This window comes from Phoca vitulina, unplaced genomic scaffold (assembly GCF_004348235.1).
Source record: "Phoca vitulina isolate PV1807 unplaced genomic scaffold, GSC_HSeal_1.0 scaffold109, whole genome shotgun sequence".
Taxonomy (NCBI): domain Eukaryota; kingdom Metazoa; phylum Chordata; class Mammalia; order Carnivora; family Phocidae; genus Phoca; species Phoca vitulina.
This window is the reverse complement of record NW_022589812.1, coordinates 586111-608270: the sequence shown is the minus strand read 5'-3', so window position 1 is coordinate 608270 and position 22160 is coordinate 586111. Positions and strand designations below refer to the sequence as shown.

The following is a 22160-nucleotide window of genomic DNA, read 5'->3' as shown; positions in this document are numbered from 1 at the left end:
CCCACAAGAGAAGTTTCTCTTTGTGGATCTCTACATACCATAACCTCCTTATAGGAAAAATTGTGGGACACTTAGATGCACTTGATCATAAATGTTCAGTAGACTATATGTGATGAAAGGAGAATAGCCAGAGAGATTAAACACTAGCTTGTCAGGGCACCTGGGTGGCTCATTCGGTTAAGGGTTTGCCTTTGGCTCAGGTTATGATCCCGGGGTCATGGAATCGAGTCCTGCATCAGGCTCCCTGCTCAGCGGGAAGCCTGCTTCTCTCTCTCCCTCTGCCCCTCCCACCTGCTCTCTCTCTCTCTCTCTCTCTCTCTCAAATGAATGAATCTTTTTTTTTAAAGATTTCTTTATTTGACAGAGAAAGAGACAGCGAGAGAGGGAACAGAAGCAGGGGGAGTGGGAGAGGGAGAAGCAGGCTTCCCGCGGAGCAGGGAGCCCGATGCGGGGCTTGATCCCAGGACCCTGGGATCATGACCCAAGCCGAAGGCAGACACTTAACGACTGAGCCACCCAGGCTCCTCTGAATGAATCTTTAAACACTGGCTTGTCTTTGCTGAAAACAGGTGGGCTCATGATCAAATCAGAAAGATTATTTTCCAGGCCCACTGGATCTTTGCCCTATAATATTTAATTATTTTGAGGGAGATATTGATGACAGCCCTGATACCAACCTGGGGCAATAAAAACTGGTTTCGTGTAGTTGGGCAAGTGTTTATGGCCAGTGTGCCCAGCCTTCAGGAGAATTAAAGGTGGAGTCTTCTGTTTCTACATTTTTCTTCTAATAAAAAATTTACTTTAATACTCAGTATAAGCATATATGGTTATCATAAAAAATACAGAATTTATAGAGTGAAAAGTGAAATTACCTTTCCCCAGAGGCCACCAAACCTTTAATGCTGGCTCATAGCCTTCTCCACCTTTCTCGTGTACTTTCTTCGTATGGTCTTGCTTCATATTTTGTACGGGTTTTTCATGGTCTAGCCAGTCCCCTGTTGCTTCCATATTCCCCCTTTATAAACAATGCTATACGGAACATCTGTGTACTACGTATACGATACATACTATTTCTGCTTTCTGTATGTACTGTCTTCCCACTCTCCTAGAATTTTCCCGCTATCCAAGGAGACATGTGAGGTATTCAATTATTCCCTCCCTAAGTAGTCAGGAACTTTTCTGTGCTATATTTTCACATGGGGCACCTTTGGGTTTTTTTGGTTCGGTTTGGTTTTGGTAACAGCTTTATTGAGATATAATTCACACAGCATACAATTCACCCATTTAAAGTATAGAATTCAGTGTTTTTTTACTGTATTCACAGGTAAGTTCTGTCATCGCTAGTCAATCTTAGAACAATTTCATCGCCTTAAAAAGAAATGCTGTACCTTTTCCATAACCCCTACCAATCCTAACTGGTGCTAAGCAACCATTAATCTACTTTCTGTCTACAAAATGCTTATTCCTGACATTTCATATACACGGCATCCTATAATACATGGTCTTTTGTCTCTGGCTTCTTTCCCTTAGCATGTTTTGTTTTTTTTTAATATTTTATTTATTTGAGAGTGAGAGCGACAGTGGCAAGCAGAGGGAGAAGCAGGCTCCCCGCTGAGCAGGGAGCCCGACATGGGACTCGATCCCAGGACCCTGGGATCATGACCTGAGCCGAAGGCAGACGCTTAACTGACTGAGCCACCCAGGTGCCCCGACTTAGCATGTTTTTAAGGTTCATCCATGTTGTGGCATCTTACCAGTCTTTCATTCCTTGTTCTGGTCAAATAAGATTTCATTGTGCAGATATATTACATTTTGTTTATCCATTCACGGTGGACATTTGGGTGGTTTACACATTTTGGCTATTATGAATAATGCTGCTATGGACATTCATGTGTGAGTTTTTGTTGGGGACAGATCTTTTTAATTCTTCGGGGTATATACCTAGGAGTGGAATCCCTAGGTCAAATGGTGACCCTGTGTGTAACTTTTTGAGGAATTGCCCAACTTTTCCAAAGCGGCTGCACCGTTTTACATTCTCACCTGCAGTGTATGAGGGTTCTGATGTCTCCACATTCTTGTCAATACTTGGTATTTACCCCGACTTTTTGATTATAGCCACTCTAGTTTGTGTGAAGTGGGATCTCTTTGTGGTTTTGATTTGCATTTCTCTAATGAGTAACACGGTGTTGAGCATCTATCTTTTCATATGCTTATTGACCATTGTGTATCTTCTTTTTTTTTTTAAGATTTTATTTATTTTTTTATTGAGAGAGAAAGTGAGCGCATAAGCAGGGAGGGGGGCAAAGGGAGAGGGAGAGAGAGAATCTCAGATTCTGTGCTGAGCGCGGAGCCCAACGTAGGGGCTCGATCTCACCACCCTGAGATCATGACCTGAGCTGAAATCAAGAGTCTGATGCTTAACCCCTAGATCTTTAATTTCTTAAACAATGTTTTCTAGTCTTAAGAATGTAAGATTTACACTTCATATGTTAAATCTATTCCTAAGTATGTTACCCTTTCTGCTGTTGTTGCACACGGAATTGTTTTCTTAATTTCATTTTTGGATCACACACCTCTGTATTTTTTTTTTTTTTTTAAGATTTTATTTATTTGACAGAGAGAGACACAGCAAGAGAGGGAACACAAGCAGGGGGAGTGGGAGAGGGAGAAGCAGGCTTCCCGCTGAGCAGGGAGTCCGATGCGGGGCTCGATCCCAGGACCCTGGGATCATGACCTGAGCCGAAGGCAGATGCTTAACGACTGAGCCACCCAGGCGCCCCCACACTTCTGTATTTTTAATGCTCAGGTTTTATCCATGCTTTGTTCCCCAGACACTAGCTGAGCACTCCTTATGACACTGGAATGTGGGTTCCTTGAGGCAGAGACTGGTCTTCTGGTTCCCTGCAGTGAACGTAACCAGTCTGACCTCATGCCTTTGGCTTTGTTTCAGGGTTTCTTGGAGGAGACCTGCCTCTTTTATGGACATTACACCATTGATGGAGTAAAATTTCCGAACTTCACCTATGATCTGCCCCTGGCTTATTTGTTAAGCACAATTGCCTACCTGGCCCTGAGCCTTCTTTGGATAGTGAAAAGGTAAAATTTATCAGATCATCGCATTCTTTTTGAATTACCCTTGCTGGCTGGGGTTTATTGGTGGTCTGTGGACTCTGGGAGCCATTGCCCAAATGATGAGCAGAGTCCAGAGTCCCATAACAGGTATATGGGAAGAAAAGTTTGTGAGTACGTTGTAGGCCAAGGAGACCTGGAAGTAACGGAGGCAAGATTTGGGGGCTGGAACCACAGCCAAATCATTATTACACACATTTGTCAGGGCTGTAATGTGACCTCTTTGATCTGGTGTGGTTGCTAATCAGGTCTCTATTGGGTTGTAAGTGGCAGAAACCCAACTCTGACTAACTAGAGTAAAGGGGAATTGAGAGAACCAAGGAAGGGAGGAAACTCCAAATTACAGGAAGGATAAGGATATGGGTATGTCTTCCAAACCACCAAAAGCAAGGGCTCCTTCATCCCTGGTGATTCTCCTGGTGGCAGCTTCCTTATGTAGACTCCCAAGGTCACAGGTTCAGAAATCCTTTTGAAGAGACGTGTTGGCTCTTCATTCAGGTACCCAACTCTGACCCTTCAACTACAGCCAGTAGGTCAAGATCATACGAGAACCTCGTATTTTCCATGGTAGACAGGCGGTTCAGTGGGAGATGCCAATTCCCAAGAAATGAATAGCAAGGAGTATTAATTAAATTTTAAATTTTTTATTTAAATTTTAATCGCTTCTCGGCCTTTTGGCTAAGATCAAGTGTAAAATTTTTATTTAAATTTAGTTAGTTAAATGAATTAAAATTACAAAGTGTGCAACAGCATGGCATCTGACCTGAACAGGTGCTCACTAAATATTTGGTTATTTTACTATTTAAGTCATTTATTCATTTATCCATCAGCTGGATCGTGGTCATATTACAGTCCAGGCATTCCAGATATAAACGTGGCAAGAAAGCCTGTGTACCTGCCCTCAAGGAATTTAAAATGTAGTCAGGATAAGGGGCTCTAGGCAGTAAACACATAATGACTGCAGATTAGATTCAATGCTGTGAAGAAAATAGACTAACCTGAAGTGAGGGGTCACAACTTTAGAAGGGGTGGTGAGGAATCGTTGGAAGGGATATTTGACCTGACGCCTGAATGATGGGAAAGAAGCATCCATGAGAAGAGGCAGGGGAAGAATTGACTGAGGAATGGGTAGAGCGGACCTGTAAGTACAAAGGCCCTGAGGCCAGAGAAGTTTGTGAGTTTATAGAACGGGGAAAAAAGCCATGGTCATCCCAGCAGCATGGCCGTATGGGAGGAAAGATGGCGTAGTGCAGGCTCTCTAGGCTGTGCTAAAGAGTTTGGATTTTATTCCAGCTATGAGAAAAGCCCTTGGATAGATGAAAGGAAATGATTTTCCACCATGAGCTGCCTGGTTAGCTGCCACGCATATGTAGCATGGTCCAGACTTGTCCCTGTCAAAACGAGTGGAAAATGCAGCCATGTATAATTTTTTTATATTGTCAACAAAGCCAATCCACGGGCCTGTATTTTGTTGTTCTTCTAAGAAGGGTCATCGTGTTTTGGGGCCAGGTCAGTGGAAGGGTTCAAAATCAACCTGATCCGGAGCGAGGAGCACTTCCAGAGTTACTGCAACAAGATCTTTGCCGGCTGGGACTTCTGCATCACCAGCCGCGGCATGGCGGACCTGAAGCACAGCAGCCTGCGATACGAGCTCCGAGTGAGTGCTGCTGGGTTTTCTCTTGGCGGGTTCCTTGCCAGCCAAGTCGTGCCTTGGAAAGCCGGGGGGCTGCAGCTTGCAGAGGAGCTGGGTGTGGCCCAGGCTGTCTCTAGTGCTTAGCAAGTTTCCCGTGTCGTCTTCAAGAACTTTCCACAGAGGGGGTGCCTGGGTGGCTCAGTCGGTTAAACGTCTGCCTTCGGCTCAGGTCCTGATCCCAGCGTCCTGGGATCGAGTCCCACATCGGGCTCCCTGCTCAGCGGGAAGCCTGCTTCTCCCTCTCCCACTCCCCTTGCCTGTGTTCCCTCTCTTGCTGTGTCTCTCTCTGTCAAATAAATAAATAAAATCTTAAAAAAAAGAAAGAACTTTCCACGGAGAGCTGCCTCCTGGGGTTGATCACCTTCACCGAAGCATGGAGTTGGTGGACTGGGGATGGGTGGGAGGTGGGCACACGAGGGTGGGTGGGAGGGAATGGTGTCTTCCCTCCTTCCCCCCCACCTTATACTGTTATTTTTCCACCTGATGAGAACCTGTCATGCATCACTTATACCAGGAGAAACTAGAACTAGGAGGGGATACTATGATGATAAGGTGGAGTGGAGAGAATAGGAAAAAGTACAAGAGAATTTCCAGATTCATAAGAGGAGAAAGAGGAACAAACGGTATCTTGAACAAACCCACCCAAAAAAGGAGGAGACGATCATAACAAAAGCATAATAAAGTGAGATGGAAGGGCTCAAACCAAATGTATTCTTTGTCTAAAGGAATGACATATACTACATCTAAGTAATGCCATGGATAGGTTATGCTTCTGTTTTCACAGTTATTGTGAAGTCTAACTGCAGTCTTTTTTTTTTTTTTTAAAGATTTTATTTACTTGAAAGACAGAGCATGAGTGAGGGGGAGCAGCCAAGGGAGAAGGAAAAGCAGACTCCCTGCTGAGCAGGGAGCCCAATGCAGGGCTTGATCCCAGGACCCTGGGATCATGACCTGAGCTGAAGGCAGACTCTTAACTGACTGAGCCACTCAGGCGTCCCTAACTGCAGTCTTAGGAGGTTCTATCTTGACTTAGACCCTTAGTAGACATGAAAGCTAGTTGGGCTTGGTCTGGGAAGATATCTACACGGAGATCATTTTTTTTATTTAAGGAAGGTCTTAAAGATGGATGGATGGGGTATGAGGATGAATCACAGGTTCCACCCCTGAATATCCCTTCACCCCATGCTCACAGATGAGTTTTCTTTGGCCCTCAGGCAGATCTGGAGGAAGAAAGAATACGGCAGAAGATAGCAGAAAGAACATCAGAAGAGACGATACGGATTTACTCTCTGAGACTGTTTTTGAACTGTATTGTTCTGGCCGTTTTAGCCGCGTGCTTTTATGCAATCTACAGAGCGACAATATTCTCACAAGAGCACATGAAAAAAGTAAGTACTCTGTGAAAGCCAGCTTAACTTTTACTCTGGCTGGACATTAGGTATGCCAAGTGCATTACAAGCCTCCGACATAGAGACCGTCATCATTTCTGTTTTATACATAAGGATATCAGTTTGACTGCTATGACAGAGAACTGAAAATCAGAGGTGACCAATTTCTATCTTTTTTTAAAGATTTTATTTATTTATTTATTTATTTGAGAGAGAGAGAGATAGCGAGAGAGAGAGCATGAGCAGGGGGGAGAGGGAGAAGCAGGCTCCCTGCTGAGCAGGGAGCCCGATGCGGGGCTCAATCCCAGGACCCTGGGATCACGACCTGAGCCGAAGGCAGACCCTTAACCAACTGAGCCAACCAGGAGCCCCCAATTTCTACTTTTAATAAAAATACAGGAGCATCCAAAAAGAGTGTTTGGAATTCCTCCTAGAATCCATAATATTCAAATTCAGGTTTACCTACCTAGATTTAATCCTCAACTCCACTACTTACTAGCTGGGGCTCCAGTTTACCTAAAATAGCAGTGGTTTTAAAAATATACATTGGTCTGGTGGCTTTGATTCATGAAATCAATCATTGGAGTGGGGGGGAGGATCCAGGTTCCTTCCGTCTTGTGGCTCTGCCATCCTTAGGGTACGCCCTCTCCTATATGGTACAAGATAGTTCAGCGTGTCCACATTCTAACCAATGGGAAGGAGGTGAAGGGGATGGGAAGGTATACCCTTTTCTTCAAGGACAAGACCTTTTAAGTGCTTGCACTTAAAACATCTTCTCACATCCCTTTAGCCAGAATTTAGTCAGATAGCTGTACCTCACTATAAGGGAGGCCAGGAAATAATAGTTTTATCCCAGATAGCTGTATATGTGGCCAAATAGTTTATTACTCTGAAAGGAGAGAATGGCTAGTCCAAATCAATAACTACTATGGCCTTGAAAATACTTTAAATTGCCCACAGATACAGACTACATGGATTTTTTTTTTTTAAACTTGACCTTAATTAATCCACTAGAGCTAATTTTTCTTTCTGTGGTACTAGAGCATGATACCTCTATTTGAACATCCAAGGAAGGAAATGGCTTATGTTTATTTTTATTTTTATTTTATTTTATTTTATTTTTTTTAAAGATTTTATTTATTCATTTGAGACACAGAGATACAGAGAGAGAGGAGAGCATGAGCAGTGGGAGAGGCAGAGGGAGAGGGAGAAGCAGACTCCCTGCTGAGCCAGGAGCCCGATGTGGGACTTGATCCCAGGACCCTGGGATCATGACCTGAGCTGAAGGCAGACGCTTAACCATCTGAGCCACCCAGGCGCCCTGTTTATTTTTATTTTTTAAATTTTTTTAGAGAGAGAGTGAGGGACAGAGAGAGAGGGAGAGAGAGAATCCCAAGCAGGCTCCATGCTCAGCACGTAGCCAGACATGGGGCTCGATCTCATGACCCTGAGATCATGACTTAAGCCAAAATCAAGAGTCAGATAAGCGACTGAGCCACCCAGGCGCCCCAGAAATGGCTTGTGTTTAGAGGCCATGTTGAATGACATATATGTTTTGTGTTGTTTGTTTATCTAAATATGTATAGTTGAGTTTTTTTTCCAGCTTTATTGAGATATAATTGACATATAACATATAAGGTGTACAGTATAATGACTTGACGTACGTATAGTTAAGTTCTTTCAAGGTCAATTCATTTGTGATGTAACTTCCCTTTGATATCTTCATAGGAAATTGACAAGATGGTTTTTGGAGAGAACCTTTTGATATTGTACCTGCCTTCTATTGTGATTACGCTGGCCAATTTTATCACCCCAATGATCTTTGCCAAGATCATCCACTATGAGGATTATTCCCCAGGCTTTGAGATCCGGCTGACAATACTTAGGTAATGCCTAGACATGCCAAGCAGGTCACCACTTGCCCACTTTCCTGCCCATGGCAGACATTGCTAATCAATTGTGGCACCTTTTCCTGTTGAGCCAAGAATCCTCGACAACCTTCAGACAGCCCACATGAATGAATCAGAGTTTGCTTATGCAGTGAAATCTCTTTGACTTAAGCATGTACTCAGTGGTATTAATATTTTTGGTTCATGTATTAGCACGTCCACAGCTGAGGGCATAAGGTGCGGCCCTGGGATTGCTCGGAAGATGTTAGAAATGACAAGTGTATACCAGCAAGGGAATGAGGAAATGAGAGAGTGAAGGGAAGGCTGTTGATAAAGGGTTTCTTCTTGGGGCTGTTGGCAGCTGGGGCTCGGCCCTACCGGACAACTGGGTGTTTGGGTGGGATATATCTTAGTGGGTTCCCACCCACCAAGGTGTCCATCCTGTACTTCATAAAAGTAGCTGGCTCCCAGAGGCATCAACTCCCCCTGCTCCCACCTCGCTACCCCTGTGCATGGGCCTTGGGAGGAGAGGAGAGGAGAGTTACAAGCACTTACGCCAGGAGCCTGGGGCATCTGCCGGGATAATGAGTGCCAAGAAAGTGGGGCCAGGTCACTGACTTGTGTGTGCTATAGCTGACTGCTTATAATTTGTTGTAATATCTCTTCTCATTCTAAATAAATACTCTTAAAAAAGAAAGAAAGAGAAAAGAGAAAGAAAGAAAGGACAGCTGTAAAGCAGGGTCTGGGGAGTGAACACAAGTAAGTTGAAGAGGACCAGGTGGGGACTGTGTGATGTAGAGCGTTTCATGCCTCAGATGGTATTTGCACTTTTTTTTAAACTTTTTATTTTGGAAAATTTCAAACAGAAACGAAAGGTGTAATAAACCTCCATATGCCCATCACTTAGTTTTGATCATTACCAACAGTTTGCTAATCTTGTTTCATCTGTCCCCCCAACACACTTTTGCTGGATTATTTTAAGCAAATCTTTTTTTTTTTTTTTTTAAGATTTTATTTATTTATTTGACAGAGAGAGACACAGCAAGAGAGGGAACACAAGCAGGGGGAGTGGGAGAGGGAGAAGCAGGCTTCCCGCTGAGCAGGGAGCCCGATGCGGGGCTCGATCCCAGGACCCTGGGATCATGATCTGAGCCGAAGGCAGACGCTCAACGACTGAGCCACCCAGGCGCCCCGAAAGATTTTATTTTTAAGTGATCTCTACACCCAATGTGGGACTAGAACTCACAACCTTGAGATCAAGGGTCACATACTCCCCTGACTGTACCACTCAGGTTAGACATTTAAAAAAATATTTGGGGCCGCCCAGGCGCCCCTAGACATTTTTAAGTGTACAATTCTGTGGCATTAAGTACATTCCCAGTGCTGTGCCACCAGCGCTGCTGTCCATTTCTAGAACATTCTCAGAATCCCAAAGAGAAACTCTCTAATTATTTGTGGGTTTGCTTTGGAGCTTTTCTGCTCTCTAGCCTCAGTTCCAAGGAGCCGGCCTGCCCTGAGGCCCCCTCTTCCCACCCCCTCTCCTCACTCTTCCCCCCGCAGGTGTGTCTTCATGCGGCTGGCTACCATCTGCGTGCTGGTGTTCACCCTGGGTTCCAAGATTACATCCTGTGATAACTACTCCTGTGAGCTCTGTGGCTACAACCAGAAACTCTACCCGGTGAGCCTGCAGGGATGGGGGCATCTTGCAGGGGGAGGTCATTGTGGGGTGACAGGCTCAACATCAAGAGAACGGCCCTCAAAGCTATGGGTTTGAATCCCAGTTGATGCGCTTTCCTGCTGTGTAGCCGAGTCACACAGCAGACCCTTCTGTAGGCTTGGAAACCAGAGTCTGTGCTGGAGCTCCACGGAGCGTCCGCTGATGGCCTCCGGATACAGCAGGATCTGCGGGTGGACGGGGCATTGGAAGGAGTGTGAGAACCTGGCTTTCTCTGCCCCAAGTTGCGCCTCATTTTCTCTCGATCTCTTTGGTTTCAGTGCTGGGAGACCCAAGTTGGGCAGGAAATGTACAAGCTGATGATCTTTGACCTCATCATCATCTTGGCTGTGACGCTTTTTGTGGATTTTCCCAGAAAGTAAGTGTGAGGGATACCCCTCTGATTTCCGCCTACCCCTCCCAGTCCCTTCCATATCCCCAGTGGAGGCTCCCATCACAGCTGCTCTTCATAAAGTGCTGACACACATCACTGACAACCATCCAGTGACTTTGAGCTGGCTCTGGGCCATTGACCCCATAGTCCATTAGGTGCCCCCTTGAAAGACAGCATGAACCAAAATGGCGCTGCTTTCCATGAAGTTTCCATGGAGATGGCTTCTGACCATTAGCACAGCTACTATCAGGGGAGACCTTCCAGGTTCACGCCCCAACACTGCCACTTGCTGGTCATGTGACCTTGGGCAATAAGCCCTGTGCCTATTTTCCCACCTGTGAAATGGGGATGGTGGCCGTAGCCACTTCACAGCACAGTTTGAGGATGACGTGAGAAAATGCAGATAAAAGTACTGAGCACTCAACAAAATATTATCTGTCGCTATCATGATTATCATTACCACATTGTCATTGCATTATTATTATTGGCATTTCCTTGAGCCTTAGGTGAAACTGTTTACTTAACCACGTTTTTACCCAGCTGTACAAATTATCCAGGCATATCAGTAGTCCAGTAAGCCCTTAAAAATAAACTTTAAAAAAGAAACTATCCTTTTATTTTTATTTATTTATTTTTAAAATTTTATTTATTTTATTTATTTATTTATTTTAAAGATTTTATTTATTTATTTGAGAGAGAGAGAGTGAGAGAGATAGAGTGCATGAGAAGGGGTAAGGTCAGAGGGAGAGGCAGACTTCCCACTGAGGAGGGAGCCTGATGCGGGACTCGATCCTGAGACTCCAGGATCATGACCTGAGCCAAAGGCAGTCGCTTAACCAACTGAGCCATCCAGGTGCCCCCAAAATTTATTTATTTTAGAGAGAGAGCGTGTGAGCACACAAGCAGGGGAGGGGCAGAGGTAGAGGAAGAGAATCTCAAGCAGACTTCCCACTGAGCTCAGAGCTGAATGTGGGGCTTGATCTCAGGACCCTGAGATCATGACCTGGGCAGAAACCGAGAGTCAGACACTTTACTGACTGTGCCACCCAGGCAACTCTGTTTTTATTTATTTTTTTATTTTTTATTTTTTTTTAGAGAGAGAGAATGAGAGAGTGGGGGGTGGGGGTTAGGGGAGGGGCAGAGGGAGAGAGAGAATCTTAAGCAGGTTCTGCACCCAGCACAGAGCCTGACATGGGGCTCAATCTCACAACCCTGAGATCATGATCTGAGCCAAAATCAAGAGTCAGATGCTTAACTGACTGGTGCCTCGAAACTCTCCTTTTAAAAACCTATACAAATATGACATGAGTGTGTACTTATTAAAAAACGTTAAATATTTAGAATACAGAAATAAAAACAGAGGCCTAGAGAATAGTGAGACTTCTCTTTTGTTACCGTCCCCCTAGCTCCCCATTCCCACCTCATTTTTCAGAGGTGGCCATTGTTAACACTTTGGGGTAGATCCGGCAGTCCTTACAAATAAAAACACATTTACAGAACCACCTATGCAAATAAACACACAGTCTTGCTAGGAGTGTTCTTTTTCTCCCTATAAATAGGATCACAGTACATCCACATTGGTCTGCAGCTTTCTTGCCTTTTCTTCCCCCCTTCCTTGGACACACAAAATATCATGAACAACTTTCCATATCAGGACACATGTATTTTCCTCATTTATTTTAAGGACTGTATGATATAAGTCCATGCCCTATAATTTGTCATTGTAGCCCCTACTGATGGGCATTTAGGTTGTCTCCAGTGTTTTTGCTAATATGAGACAATCTACAGTGAGCAGCTGTGTGTGTTAATCTCAAGCCCCTGGTCCTAGGGTTTCTGCAAGAAGCGTGTAGGATTCCAGGAAGTGGTATGCTAGGCAGTAGGGTTCTCATAAGCCATTTTCTGTGTGAATGCACATTACTTTTTGGGCTTAGTGGCAAGCAAGAGCACAGAGACTGTCTGTGTCATTCATTGTCACCACAACCTGGTGAAGTAGGTTGTTATAATTCCCCCACATTCCAGATGAGGAAAACAAACGTCGTCTAACCTTATTTGGCTGCTAAGCTGTAGATCTGAGATTCAGACTCTGGTCTTAATGATTCCGGAGTTCACTGCATTCTGCATCTTCTAGACATGTGACTAACCAGTTTCCAGGAGAAATGTGTGTGGCAACAGCCCTGATTTGGTGGACGTGGTTCTGTGGCCTTGGCAGGCACTGGCAGTCCAGGTGAGAAATTGTCCCCTTTGTTTCCAGGCTCCTGGTGACCTACTGTTCCTCTTGGAAGCTGATTCAGTGCTGGGGACAGCAGGAATTTGCCATTCCTGATAACGTTCTGGGGATCGTCTATGGGCAAACCATTTGCTGGATTGGAGCGTTTTTCTCACCTCTTCTCCCTGCAATTGCAACCTTGAAATTCATTATCATCTTTTATGTGAAAGAGGTAAGGAGAGCAGGGGTAGGGGACTGATATTCTGGACCATTCTTGACCTCACAAGGCATTGGGCAGGTCATGTGTCTGCAGCCCACACACATCCCACGAATCAAAATTACATCCTTTGGGACACCTGGGTGGCTCAGTCGGTTAAGCGTCTGCCTTCGGCTCAGGTCATGTCCCAGGGTCCTGGGATTGAGTCCCGCATCAGACTCCTTGCTCAGCGGGGAGCCTGTTTCTCCCTCTGCCGCTGCTCCCCCTGCTTATGCTCTCTCTCTCTGACAAATACAGAACCTTTAAAAAAAATTACATCCCTTATTTGGTGTATATTTTTATTCTGGAAAAAAGACTTTGAATGGATTTCCACATCTTTATAATTTTGAGAGTTTTGTCAAGACTTTTTTTTTGCTCCTGTGATTGAAATGTTTCTGTAAGTCACTGTCCAAGAGGGGAGCCGCAGTTGAGCCATCACTTGGCGGTGGCACATTTTGGTGATGTTTCACAAGACGTCTGTTAATTGAAGTTCGGTTACTTTTCCGTTTGGATGTTGGAGCCAATGTATTTATTTTCAGGTCTCAAAAGTATTTGTGTAGCTCTTCCAGTGGCTCACAGTCCCTGAGCACTGTGCCTGAACTAAGTGCTTATTGGGTAGAGTGGTCCTGTGGATGACTAACTGATCTGGGCTTATTAACTGAGCTGGTTTTTTTTTATTATTATTATTATAGAGGCAATATATGCTCACTATTAAACCGTATACAGGGGCGCCTGGGTGGCACAGTCGGTTGAGGGTCTGACTCTTGGTTTTGGCTCAGGTTGTGACCTCAGGGTCACGATATCGAGCCCCACACCCGGCTCCGCGTTCAGTGCAGAGCCTACTTGAGATTCTCTCTCCCTCTGCCCCTCCCCACCGCCCACGTGCTCTCTCGCTCTCTCTCAAAATAAATAAGTAAATCTTTTTTAGAAAACTATAAACTATATACAGATATGCATATAGTAACTTCCATCCCTTCTTCTGGAGGTACTCTCTGTTAACAGGGCCCACGCGTACTAATTACCTATTATGCCAAACCCTGAGGATTTAGAAATGGAAGTAACAATAATAATAAAAGTATTAATAATAATGACAGTAATGACGGTTGTAAGAATACCACGTGCCTCCACTCTGCTGAACACTTTACACAGGTTATCATGGAATGCTCACACACATCTTTTGAAGTAGGTACTGATGTTAACCGTATTTTGTGAATCAGGAAGCTGAAGTTCAGAGAGGTTAAGTAAGTGGCCCAAGGTCACAGAGCTTATAAGTGACTCCAGATTTACTTCACTCCAGGACCTAAGCTATTTAATCCTTCGGTAAGCAGGGCCTTGGATTGGGCCATACTTCCGACCCAGATGTTTTTCGGCCTTTGAAGAATGTTCTGGTGCTTTCATGTGGAAACTTGAGTTGGTCGAAGGCACCAAAGGAGAGATGGATGTGAGAAAACCTAGAAGAAATTTTTCCTTTTCCAGAAAATATTGGTCACCCAGTGCCTTCCTGGTATGTAGTCTAGCAAAGATATGTGGGGGTAACGGAATAGGTCATGGGCACTGGGCTGAGTTCTGACACCACAGGCCTGACCAGCCAGCCACCCCCAAACAGGACACCAGGGGGCCCTAGCACTCATTGCTGTTCACCTCACAAGATTTTCCGGCTACTGCGGCAGTCAGAACAGCTTGAGGCCCCCTCCCAGTAATGTAGTTTTTAAAAATATTAAGGAGAAATTGTATGCCTGTTACTAGACCCCTCACCCCCTTTCCACTTGATATTTCCACAAGTCTTTTTTGCCTCGATAGAAATATTTGTTTTTATTTTTTATTTTTATATTTTTAAAGATTTTATTTATTTGAGAGAGAGAGAGAGAGCAGGAGGAGGGGCAGAGGGAGAAGCAGACTCCCTGCTGAGCAGGGAACCCAACACGGGGCTCAGTCCCAGGACCCCAAGATCACAGCCTGAGCTGAAGGCAGATGCTTCACTGACTGAGCCATCCAGGTGCCCCAGAAATACTTGGTTTTAGTACAGAGGAAAAATAAATATGCTTATAAAAAATTCAAACAAAATCTCTCTTAACTCATTCCTTGTTAGCGTAGATCCACTTAATACATATTTAAACTCCTATAAAGAATACTTTTTAAAAAACATAAATGAGATCATAGGGCATATTTCACAGTGCCATGTGGGACGTAGCGCTCTCTCACTCTCTCTAAGGGCTCCCGGGTATTGCACTGTGCAGATGCACTTGAGCCTTCGCGCAGCCCCTGTTGATTGCTATTTAGGTTGCTTCCAGTTATTCCCAGATACCAGCACCTGCAGCAGTAAACGTCCATATCTATGTATTTTGGCCCCTGTATTCTATTTTCTCATTGGGATGAATTTCCCCAGGGTTGGGGCCTGGATTAATCATGTTTCATTTTGATCTAGATTGCTGACTACCCTCTGGAAAAGTCATACCAGTTTACATTCCCACTGGAATGCATAAATGTGCTCGTTGATCTTCAAGGGAGCTAGACTCTTACTTTTTTCTCATTCTTTCTCTCCCTTTAGATGAGTCTTCTTTATACCTGCAGACCCTCCCCAAGGCAGTTCAGAGCATCCAATTCTAATTTCTTCTTCCTGTTGGTGTTGTTGATTGGGCTGTGTTTGGCCATAATACCTCTGACAATCAGCATGGCACGGTAAATATGACTTTGTTTTCTAGAACATTTGCTTGCTTCTTGGCATGTCCCTCTTTTCTATTCAAGGGTCCCTTGCATTCTTTATTGGCTTTCCTCATGGGGTTCCACCTGCAGAAGCCAGTAAGTCACTCCTGGTTTGGCCAGGCCCACCTTTGTTTTAGAATCTCTCTCTGGATGCTGGAATGTCCTGGCCAATTTCCGGAAGTTGGGCTTGCACTGTTGCCATTGTTTTAAGAGAGTGCCAGTGGGTCTGTCCTGCCCTACTCCTTTTTCCTCGGACTTCTCTTCTAGTCTCCTTTGTTTCTGATTACAAAAATAATACATGCTCACTGTAGAAGACTTGGAGTATCTTCAGTGTGACAAGCACTGTGCTAGGTGCTAGGAGTATAGAGATGATTCAGACATGGCACAAGGAATGTAGAGTCTAGTGTGGAATTTGGTAAGAGCAGAAATGCTTAAGACTAAGGATCAGAAATTGAGGGTTCAAACCCCAGTGACCCTAGTCCCTAGGACTATAACCATTTCTATCAAAGGCAGGCAAACATTTTCTGTAAAGGGCAAGCCTAAATATTTAGGCTTTGTGGGCCATATGGTGTGAGTGGCAACTGTTTAACTCTCTTGTGTCATTATGAAAGCAGCCATAGACAATATACAAACTAATGGGCATGACTGTGTTCCAATAAAACTTTATTTATAAAAAACATGGGCGCCTGGGTGGCTCAGTTGGTTGGGCGACTGCCTTCGGCTCAGGTCATGATCCCAGGGTCCTGGGATCGAGTCCCACATCGGGCTCCCGGCTCGGCGGGGAGCCTGCTTCTCCCTCTGACCCTCTCCCCTCTCATGCTGTTTCTCTCCTGCTCACTCTCTAATAAATAAATAAATAAATAAATAAAATTAAAAAAAAAACAGATGGTGGGCCAGATTTGGCCCATGGGCTATAATTTACCAATCTCTCTGACTTATATTCTCATGGAATTCCATTTCTTCATCTTTAAATTAAAATTCTTGAACTTTGAATCTGTCTCTCAGATCTTATTTTTTAACCAGTTTGAGTGTATATATTTTTATTGTTTTTTGTTATAGTGATAGGTATTATATAAAAAGTCAAACAGTACAAAAGGATATAAATTAAAGAGAAAAAATTGCCCCTTATCCTCCCTTCTTGGTCCCATTCTGTCAAGGTAACCACGATTAATATTTTATGAGTACTTCCAGAAATTCATATGAACAATGTATTTACTTTTAAAAAAAACACATATGGAATAATGCTAAAACCCTGTTTGGCTGCTTATTTTTTCCACTTAATTTTATATTGTGCCCTTTTCATGCCAGCATATACAGAACTGTCGTTTTAAAATGTTTTTTAGCTTTGATTTCTTTATGTAATAAATACATTCACATGACACAAAATTCAAAAAGCATGAGGATATGATGGAAATTCCTTTTCCAGTCCTGTTTCCCAACTACTTAGTTTCTGTCTGGGAGCCAGTCACTTCACATCTCTGTCTCTTTCAGTGGTTTTTTAGTATTCTGTTTTATGAATGGATCATAAATTATTCATTCATTTCCTTAAGCATTAGTTAGGTTGCTTCTAAGAATGTTTTTTTATCCATAAAGATAGGGCTGCAATGGAAAATCTTATACACAGAACTTTGTGATGTGAATGTAGGCAATTCTTTGTAGGCTTTAATTACAAATTTTTTCCATTGTAATTTTATTTGATTCCCCCCCTTTTTATTTTGAAAAATTTCAAATCTGTAGAAAAGTTTAAAAAAATAGCAACAATGAAGACTCCTATACCCTTCAACTGGATGTCCCAGTTGTTAATATTTTGCTGCATTTATTTTATCTCACTACATACATTTTTTATGTGTGTCATGACCCAATTGAAATTGTTATAGGCATCATGACATACCTAAATAATAACCTCAGACACCCCCATTTTGAGATCTGGGGGTGCACAGAAGATTGGAGCTAAATATTTGAGCATGCAGCTCCTAAAAATAAGAGCATCCTCCTTCCCACACATCCACAGTAACATCATATCTAATTAATACATCATATTTCTGCTGTTTTCAGATTTCTCCTATTGTCCCCCAATAGTCTTTTATGGCCTTATTTTAAAAATGAGGATCTTTTGAGTTTTACCCATTGCTTTTGATTGCTGTGTCTCCTTACTCTCCATTAATTTTATTTATTTTAAGTAATCTCTACAGCCAACGTGGGGCTCAAACTCACGACCCTGAGATCAAGAGTTGTATTTTCTTCTGACTGAGCCAGCCAGGGGCTCCTCCTTATTCTCTTTTAATCTTTGATTCTTGAGGGGCGCCTGGCTGGCTGTTGGTGGAGCATATGACTCTTGATCTGGGGGTCATGAGTTCGAGCCCCATGTTGGGCGCAGAGCCTTTTTTTTTTTAAATTAATTAATTTAAAAAAAAATCTTTGATTCTTTGAAGAGTCCACAATAGTTTCCGCACCTCCAAATTAAGAGACTGGTGAATAAAATCACCACCACATTCTGGATCTGTTTGATTGTTGTCTCATAGTGTCATTTAAATTGCTCTTCTGTGCTAAATTTCCTGTAAACTGGAAGTCAGTCTAGAGACTAGATGAAGTTTCAGGGTCAGCGTTTTTGGCCAGAATGTTCCAGAAGGCCTGTACGATCAGGCAGTTCCTCTCGGGTCACTGATAACAAGCCTGTGGGTGTGCGGAGGAGGGATGCTCAGCCCGTACTGCGTGCCTCACCCTGAGCCCCTGGGTCTATGTCTTGGCAGCATCCCTTCCTCAAAAGCCTGTGGGCCATTCACCAACTTCAACACCACCTGGGAGGTGGTCCCCAAGACAGTGAGCACCTTTCCCAGCTCACTGCAGTCCCTCGTCTATGGCGTCACATCGGAAGCCTTTGCAGTGCCTTTTTTCATGATCATCTGGTGAGTAACAACTGCCTGGACCCTTGCAAGTATTCTCCATTGAGGCACATGGAGCTTTCCCCACTGGGAAATGGGAGCTCACCTGTTACACTCAATAAGTTACCAAACCTCCCCTCTCCCTCTGCCCCCTCCCTGCCTGTGTGCTCTCTCTCCTCACTCTCTCTCAAATAAATAAATCAAATATTTAATAAAAAGGGCGGGGCACCTGGGTGGCTGAGTCAGTTAAGCATCTACCTTTGGCTCAGGTCATGAGCCCGGGGTCCTGGGATCGAGCCCCGAGTTGGGCTCCCTGCTCAGCAGGGAGTCGGCTTCTCCCTCTCCCTCTGCTGCTCCCCCTGCTTGTGTGCTCTCTCTCCTACTCTCTCTCTCTTAAATTTAAAAAAACAAAGTTTCCGAACCTCTATGAGCCTTACTTTCCCATCTTTAAAATGGTCATCATAATAGTGATTCTTTTTTTTTTTTAAGATTTTGTGTATTTATTTATTTAGAGAGAGAGAGAGAGAAAGCATGCACATGTGAATGGGGGAGGGGCAAAGGGAGAGGGAGAGAATCCCAAACAGACTCTGCGCTGAGCAGGGAGCCTGCCACAGGGCTCGATCTCATGACCTTGAGATCATGACCTGAGCTGAAACCAAGAGTTGGAAGCCACTGGGAGGCTCCATAATAGTGACTCTTTAAGAGGGTCATTGAGTGGGTTCAGTAAGATCCCACAGCTAAAGCACTTAGCCTAATGCCTGCCATAAAAACCCAATAAACATTGCTGATTAATATTATTGATTATTTACAAACTCACTTGCACTTTTTTTTTTAAAGATTTTATTTATTTATTTGACAGAGAGAGACACAGCGAGAGAGGGAACACAAGCAGGGGAAGTGGGAGAGGGAGAAGCAGGCCTCCTGTGGAGCAGGGAGCCCGATGTGGGGCTCGATCCCAGGACCCCGAGATCATGACCTGAGCTGAAGGCAGACACTTAACGACTGAGCCACCCAGGCGCCCCCTCACTTGCACTTTGATAAAGAAAGTGACTGGGGCGCCTGGGTGGCTCAGTCGTTAAGCGTCTGCCTTCAGCTCAGGTCATGATCCCGGGGTCCTGGGATCGAGCCCCACATCGGGCTCTCTGCTCAGCGGGAAGCCTGCTTCTCCCTCTCCCACTCCCCCTGCTTGTGTTCCCTCTCTCGCTGTCTCTCTGTCAAAATAAATAAATAAAATCTTTAAAAAAAAAAAAAGTGATTACTGGGCAGAGAAGAGCACTGGATTAGAAGCATGCACTTGAGGGGCGCCTGGGTGGCTCAGTTGGTTAAGCGACTGCCTTCGGCTCAGGTCATGATCCTGGAGTCCCGGGATCGAGTCCCACATTGGGCTCCCTGCTCAGCAGGGAGTCTGCTTCTCCCTCTGACCCTTGCCCCTCTCATGCTCTGTCTCTATCTCATTCTCTCTCAAATAAATAAATAAAATCTTAAAAAAGAAGCATGCACTTGAACCCTGGCTTTACTACTTATACACAGTACGTGTTTTCCCTGTGCCTCAGTTTCCTCACCTGGAAAATGGGGGTAAGAATGGCACATACTTCATAGGGTTGTGAGAAGAAGGAAATACGGTTAACAAAGTGAAATGCATAGCTGAGGACCTGGCCCTTAGTAAAGGCTCAGTAAATGACAGGTGTTGTACATCAAGGTAACAAGAGTCTTTGCTGCATAGTGATTCATTTTGAGTGTTAAAGTAATTCTAGGGCCACCTGGGTGGCTCATTTGGTTAAGTGGTTTTTTTTAAGATTTTTAAAATTTATTTATTTGACAGAGAAAGAGAGAACACAAGCAGGGGGAGCGGCAGGCAGAGGGAGAGGGAGAAACAGGCTCTCCGCTCAACAAGGAGCCCGATGGGCTCGATCCCAGGATCCTGGGATCATGACCTGACTCGACGGCAGACGCTTAACCGACTGAGCCACCCAGGTGCCCCTAAGCGTCTGACTTGATCTCAGCTCAGTCTCAATATCAGGGTTGGGAGTTCAAGCCCTGCATTGGGCTTCACCCTGGGTGTGGAGCCTACATTAAAAAATAATAATAATAAAATAATTTGAATCACAAATGTACATTGAGGTCTTACTATGTGCTGGGTGTTCTAATTGTAGCCTATCCTCATTATTCATGGATTTCATTTTTTGTGTCTGTGTTGTGAATATGCCTACTCGCTAAAAATATTCTGTAACCCCCAAATCAATACTCGAAGCAGTTTTATGGTCATTTGTGGACTTGCACAGAGTAGCAAAAAATTGGAGTCACCCAAAAAGCACTTAGTCTGTTTAGGCTGCTATAACAAAATATAGACTAGGTGGCTTATAAATAACAGGAATTTATTGCTTATAGTTCTGGAGGCTGCAAGTCCAAGATCAGGTGTCCGTCAGTATGTTAGGTGAGAGCCCTCTTCTGGCTTGCAGACTTCTCATATCCTCACGTAGCAGAAGGGATGAGCTAGCTCTCTGGGGTCCGTTTGATCGGGGCACCAGTCCCATTCCTGAGGGCTCTGTCCTCATGACCTAGTCACCTTCCAAAGGCCCCACTTTCTAATACCATCACCTTGGGATTAGGATTTCAACATATCAATGGGGGGGGGGGCACACATTCACACCGTAGCATGCTTGTTACCGGCCAGAGTCTAAACAACGCAATAGTCTGCCTTCTTGTTTCAGCTCTCATACTATGAATGTCCTTTTGTGATCTCTATGGGGCCAGGTTTCTTGCAGTTTGTGCTTTTGGTGGGTCGTTTCACTGTTTAAGTTGGCCCCAAGCATACTGAAGTGCTTCTTAGTCATTCCTAAGTGCAAGAGGGCTGTGATGTGCCCTACAAAGAAAATAGGTAAGTTAGATAAGCTTTATTCAGGCACGCGTTATAGTGCTGGTGACGCCGAGTTCAATGCTAAGGGATCAACAATAATATTTTTTTTTTAAGATTTTATTTATTTATTTGAGAGAGAAAATGAGATAGAGAGATCATGAGGGTCAGAGGGAGAAGTAGACTCCCTGCTGAGCAGGGAGCCCGATGTTGTGACTCAAGGAACCTACCCCGGTACATCCCCTAGGGGCACTGGTTCAGAATTCACTAATTCATTGTTCCTGGAGACTTGATAGAATATAACTACCGCAAATACCTGGAACTGATTGTAGCTAGCGTGTATTAACTGTACTGACATGATTACAGTTATCCCATGATATAGTCTTACAGTAAAAGCCCACCACCATGCAAGAAGAGAACCCCAAAAATTTATTTGTTAAAGGCAGGATACCTTTGATGGAGATTAATAAAATGATTTGGGGAAACTATACAGACAGCGTGGAATTCCGAGTATCTCAGGATCCGGCTACTCCATCCTCCTACTCCAGCTGTGGCTTGACTGGCACCAACCATCTGGTGGCGGTTTCCTCATCTGGCCATTCTTGCCCTGTGGCCATGGTGTCTTCCAGAAGAGTATCATTGATATCAGTGATTCCAGTGGCCCTTATTTCCTCAGCCCTATCTGGGGGGATTGGACAGGAAACCACCTCCCCTTCATGGAACGGAATGAGGTTGCCTACTGTTTCCCTGGGGGCTCGCCCTCCACTCCACGTGCCCCTCTCCCCAAAGATAATAACTTCAAACACCCCCATTTTGAGGGCTGGGACCACACAGAAGATAGGAGCCAACTGCCAATTGCTTTTATTCAAAGATGTATTATTCTAGGCTTGTTGTCCCCAGGTTTTACTGTATTATCCCCATTGTACAGATGAGGAAACGGGAAGCCAGGGAGGTATCACAGTGATCATCCACAGCCAGTTCATTCCATACTGATCTGACTGTCTGGACCATTTCCTTCTCTTTCCCTGTCATATTGCGTGTGCCCGGGAACA

The 22160-nt window shown here is 44.3% G+C and overlaps 1 protein-coding gene and 1 pseudogene across 1 annotated transcript in view; both read left to right on the top strand.

The window, feature by feature from the left end:
• The window catches only part of LOC116628033 (transmembrane channel-like protein 7), a 49016-nt gene that overhangs the window by 22712 nt on the left and 4144 nt on the right, over positions 1-22160 (top strand). Inside the window, exons 6-14 of the mRNA XM_032398074.1 lie at positions 2951-3096; positions 4639-4786; positions 6037-6210; positions 7939-8096; positions 9660-9777; positions 10095-10192; positions 12459-12645; positions 15218-15348; positions 18123-18278. Of these exons, the coding sequence (XP_032253965.1) occupies positions 2951-3096; positions 4639-4786; positions 6037-6210; positions 7939-8096; positions 9660-9777; positions 10095-10192; positions 12459-12645; positions 15218-15348; positions 18123-18278 (1316 nt within the window). The remainder of the gene's footprint in view (positions 1-2950; positions 3097-4638; positions 4787-6036; positions 6211-7938; positions 8097-9659; positions 9778-10094; positions 10193-12458; positions 12646-15217; positions 15349-18122; positions 18279-22160) is intronic.
• LOC116628044 lies at positions 3788-3913 on the top strand (annotated as a pseudogene).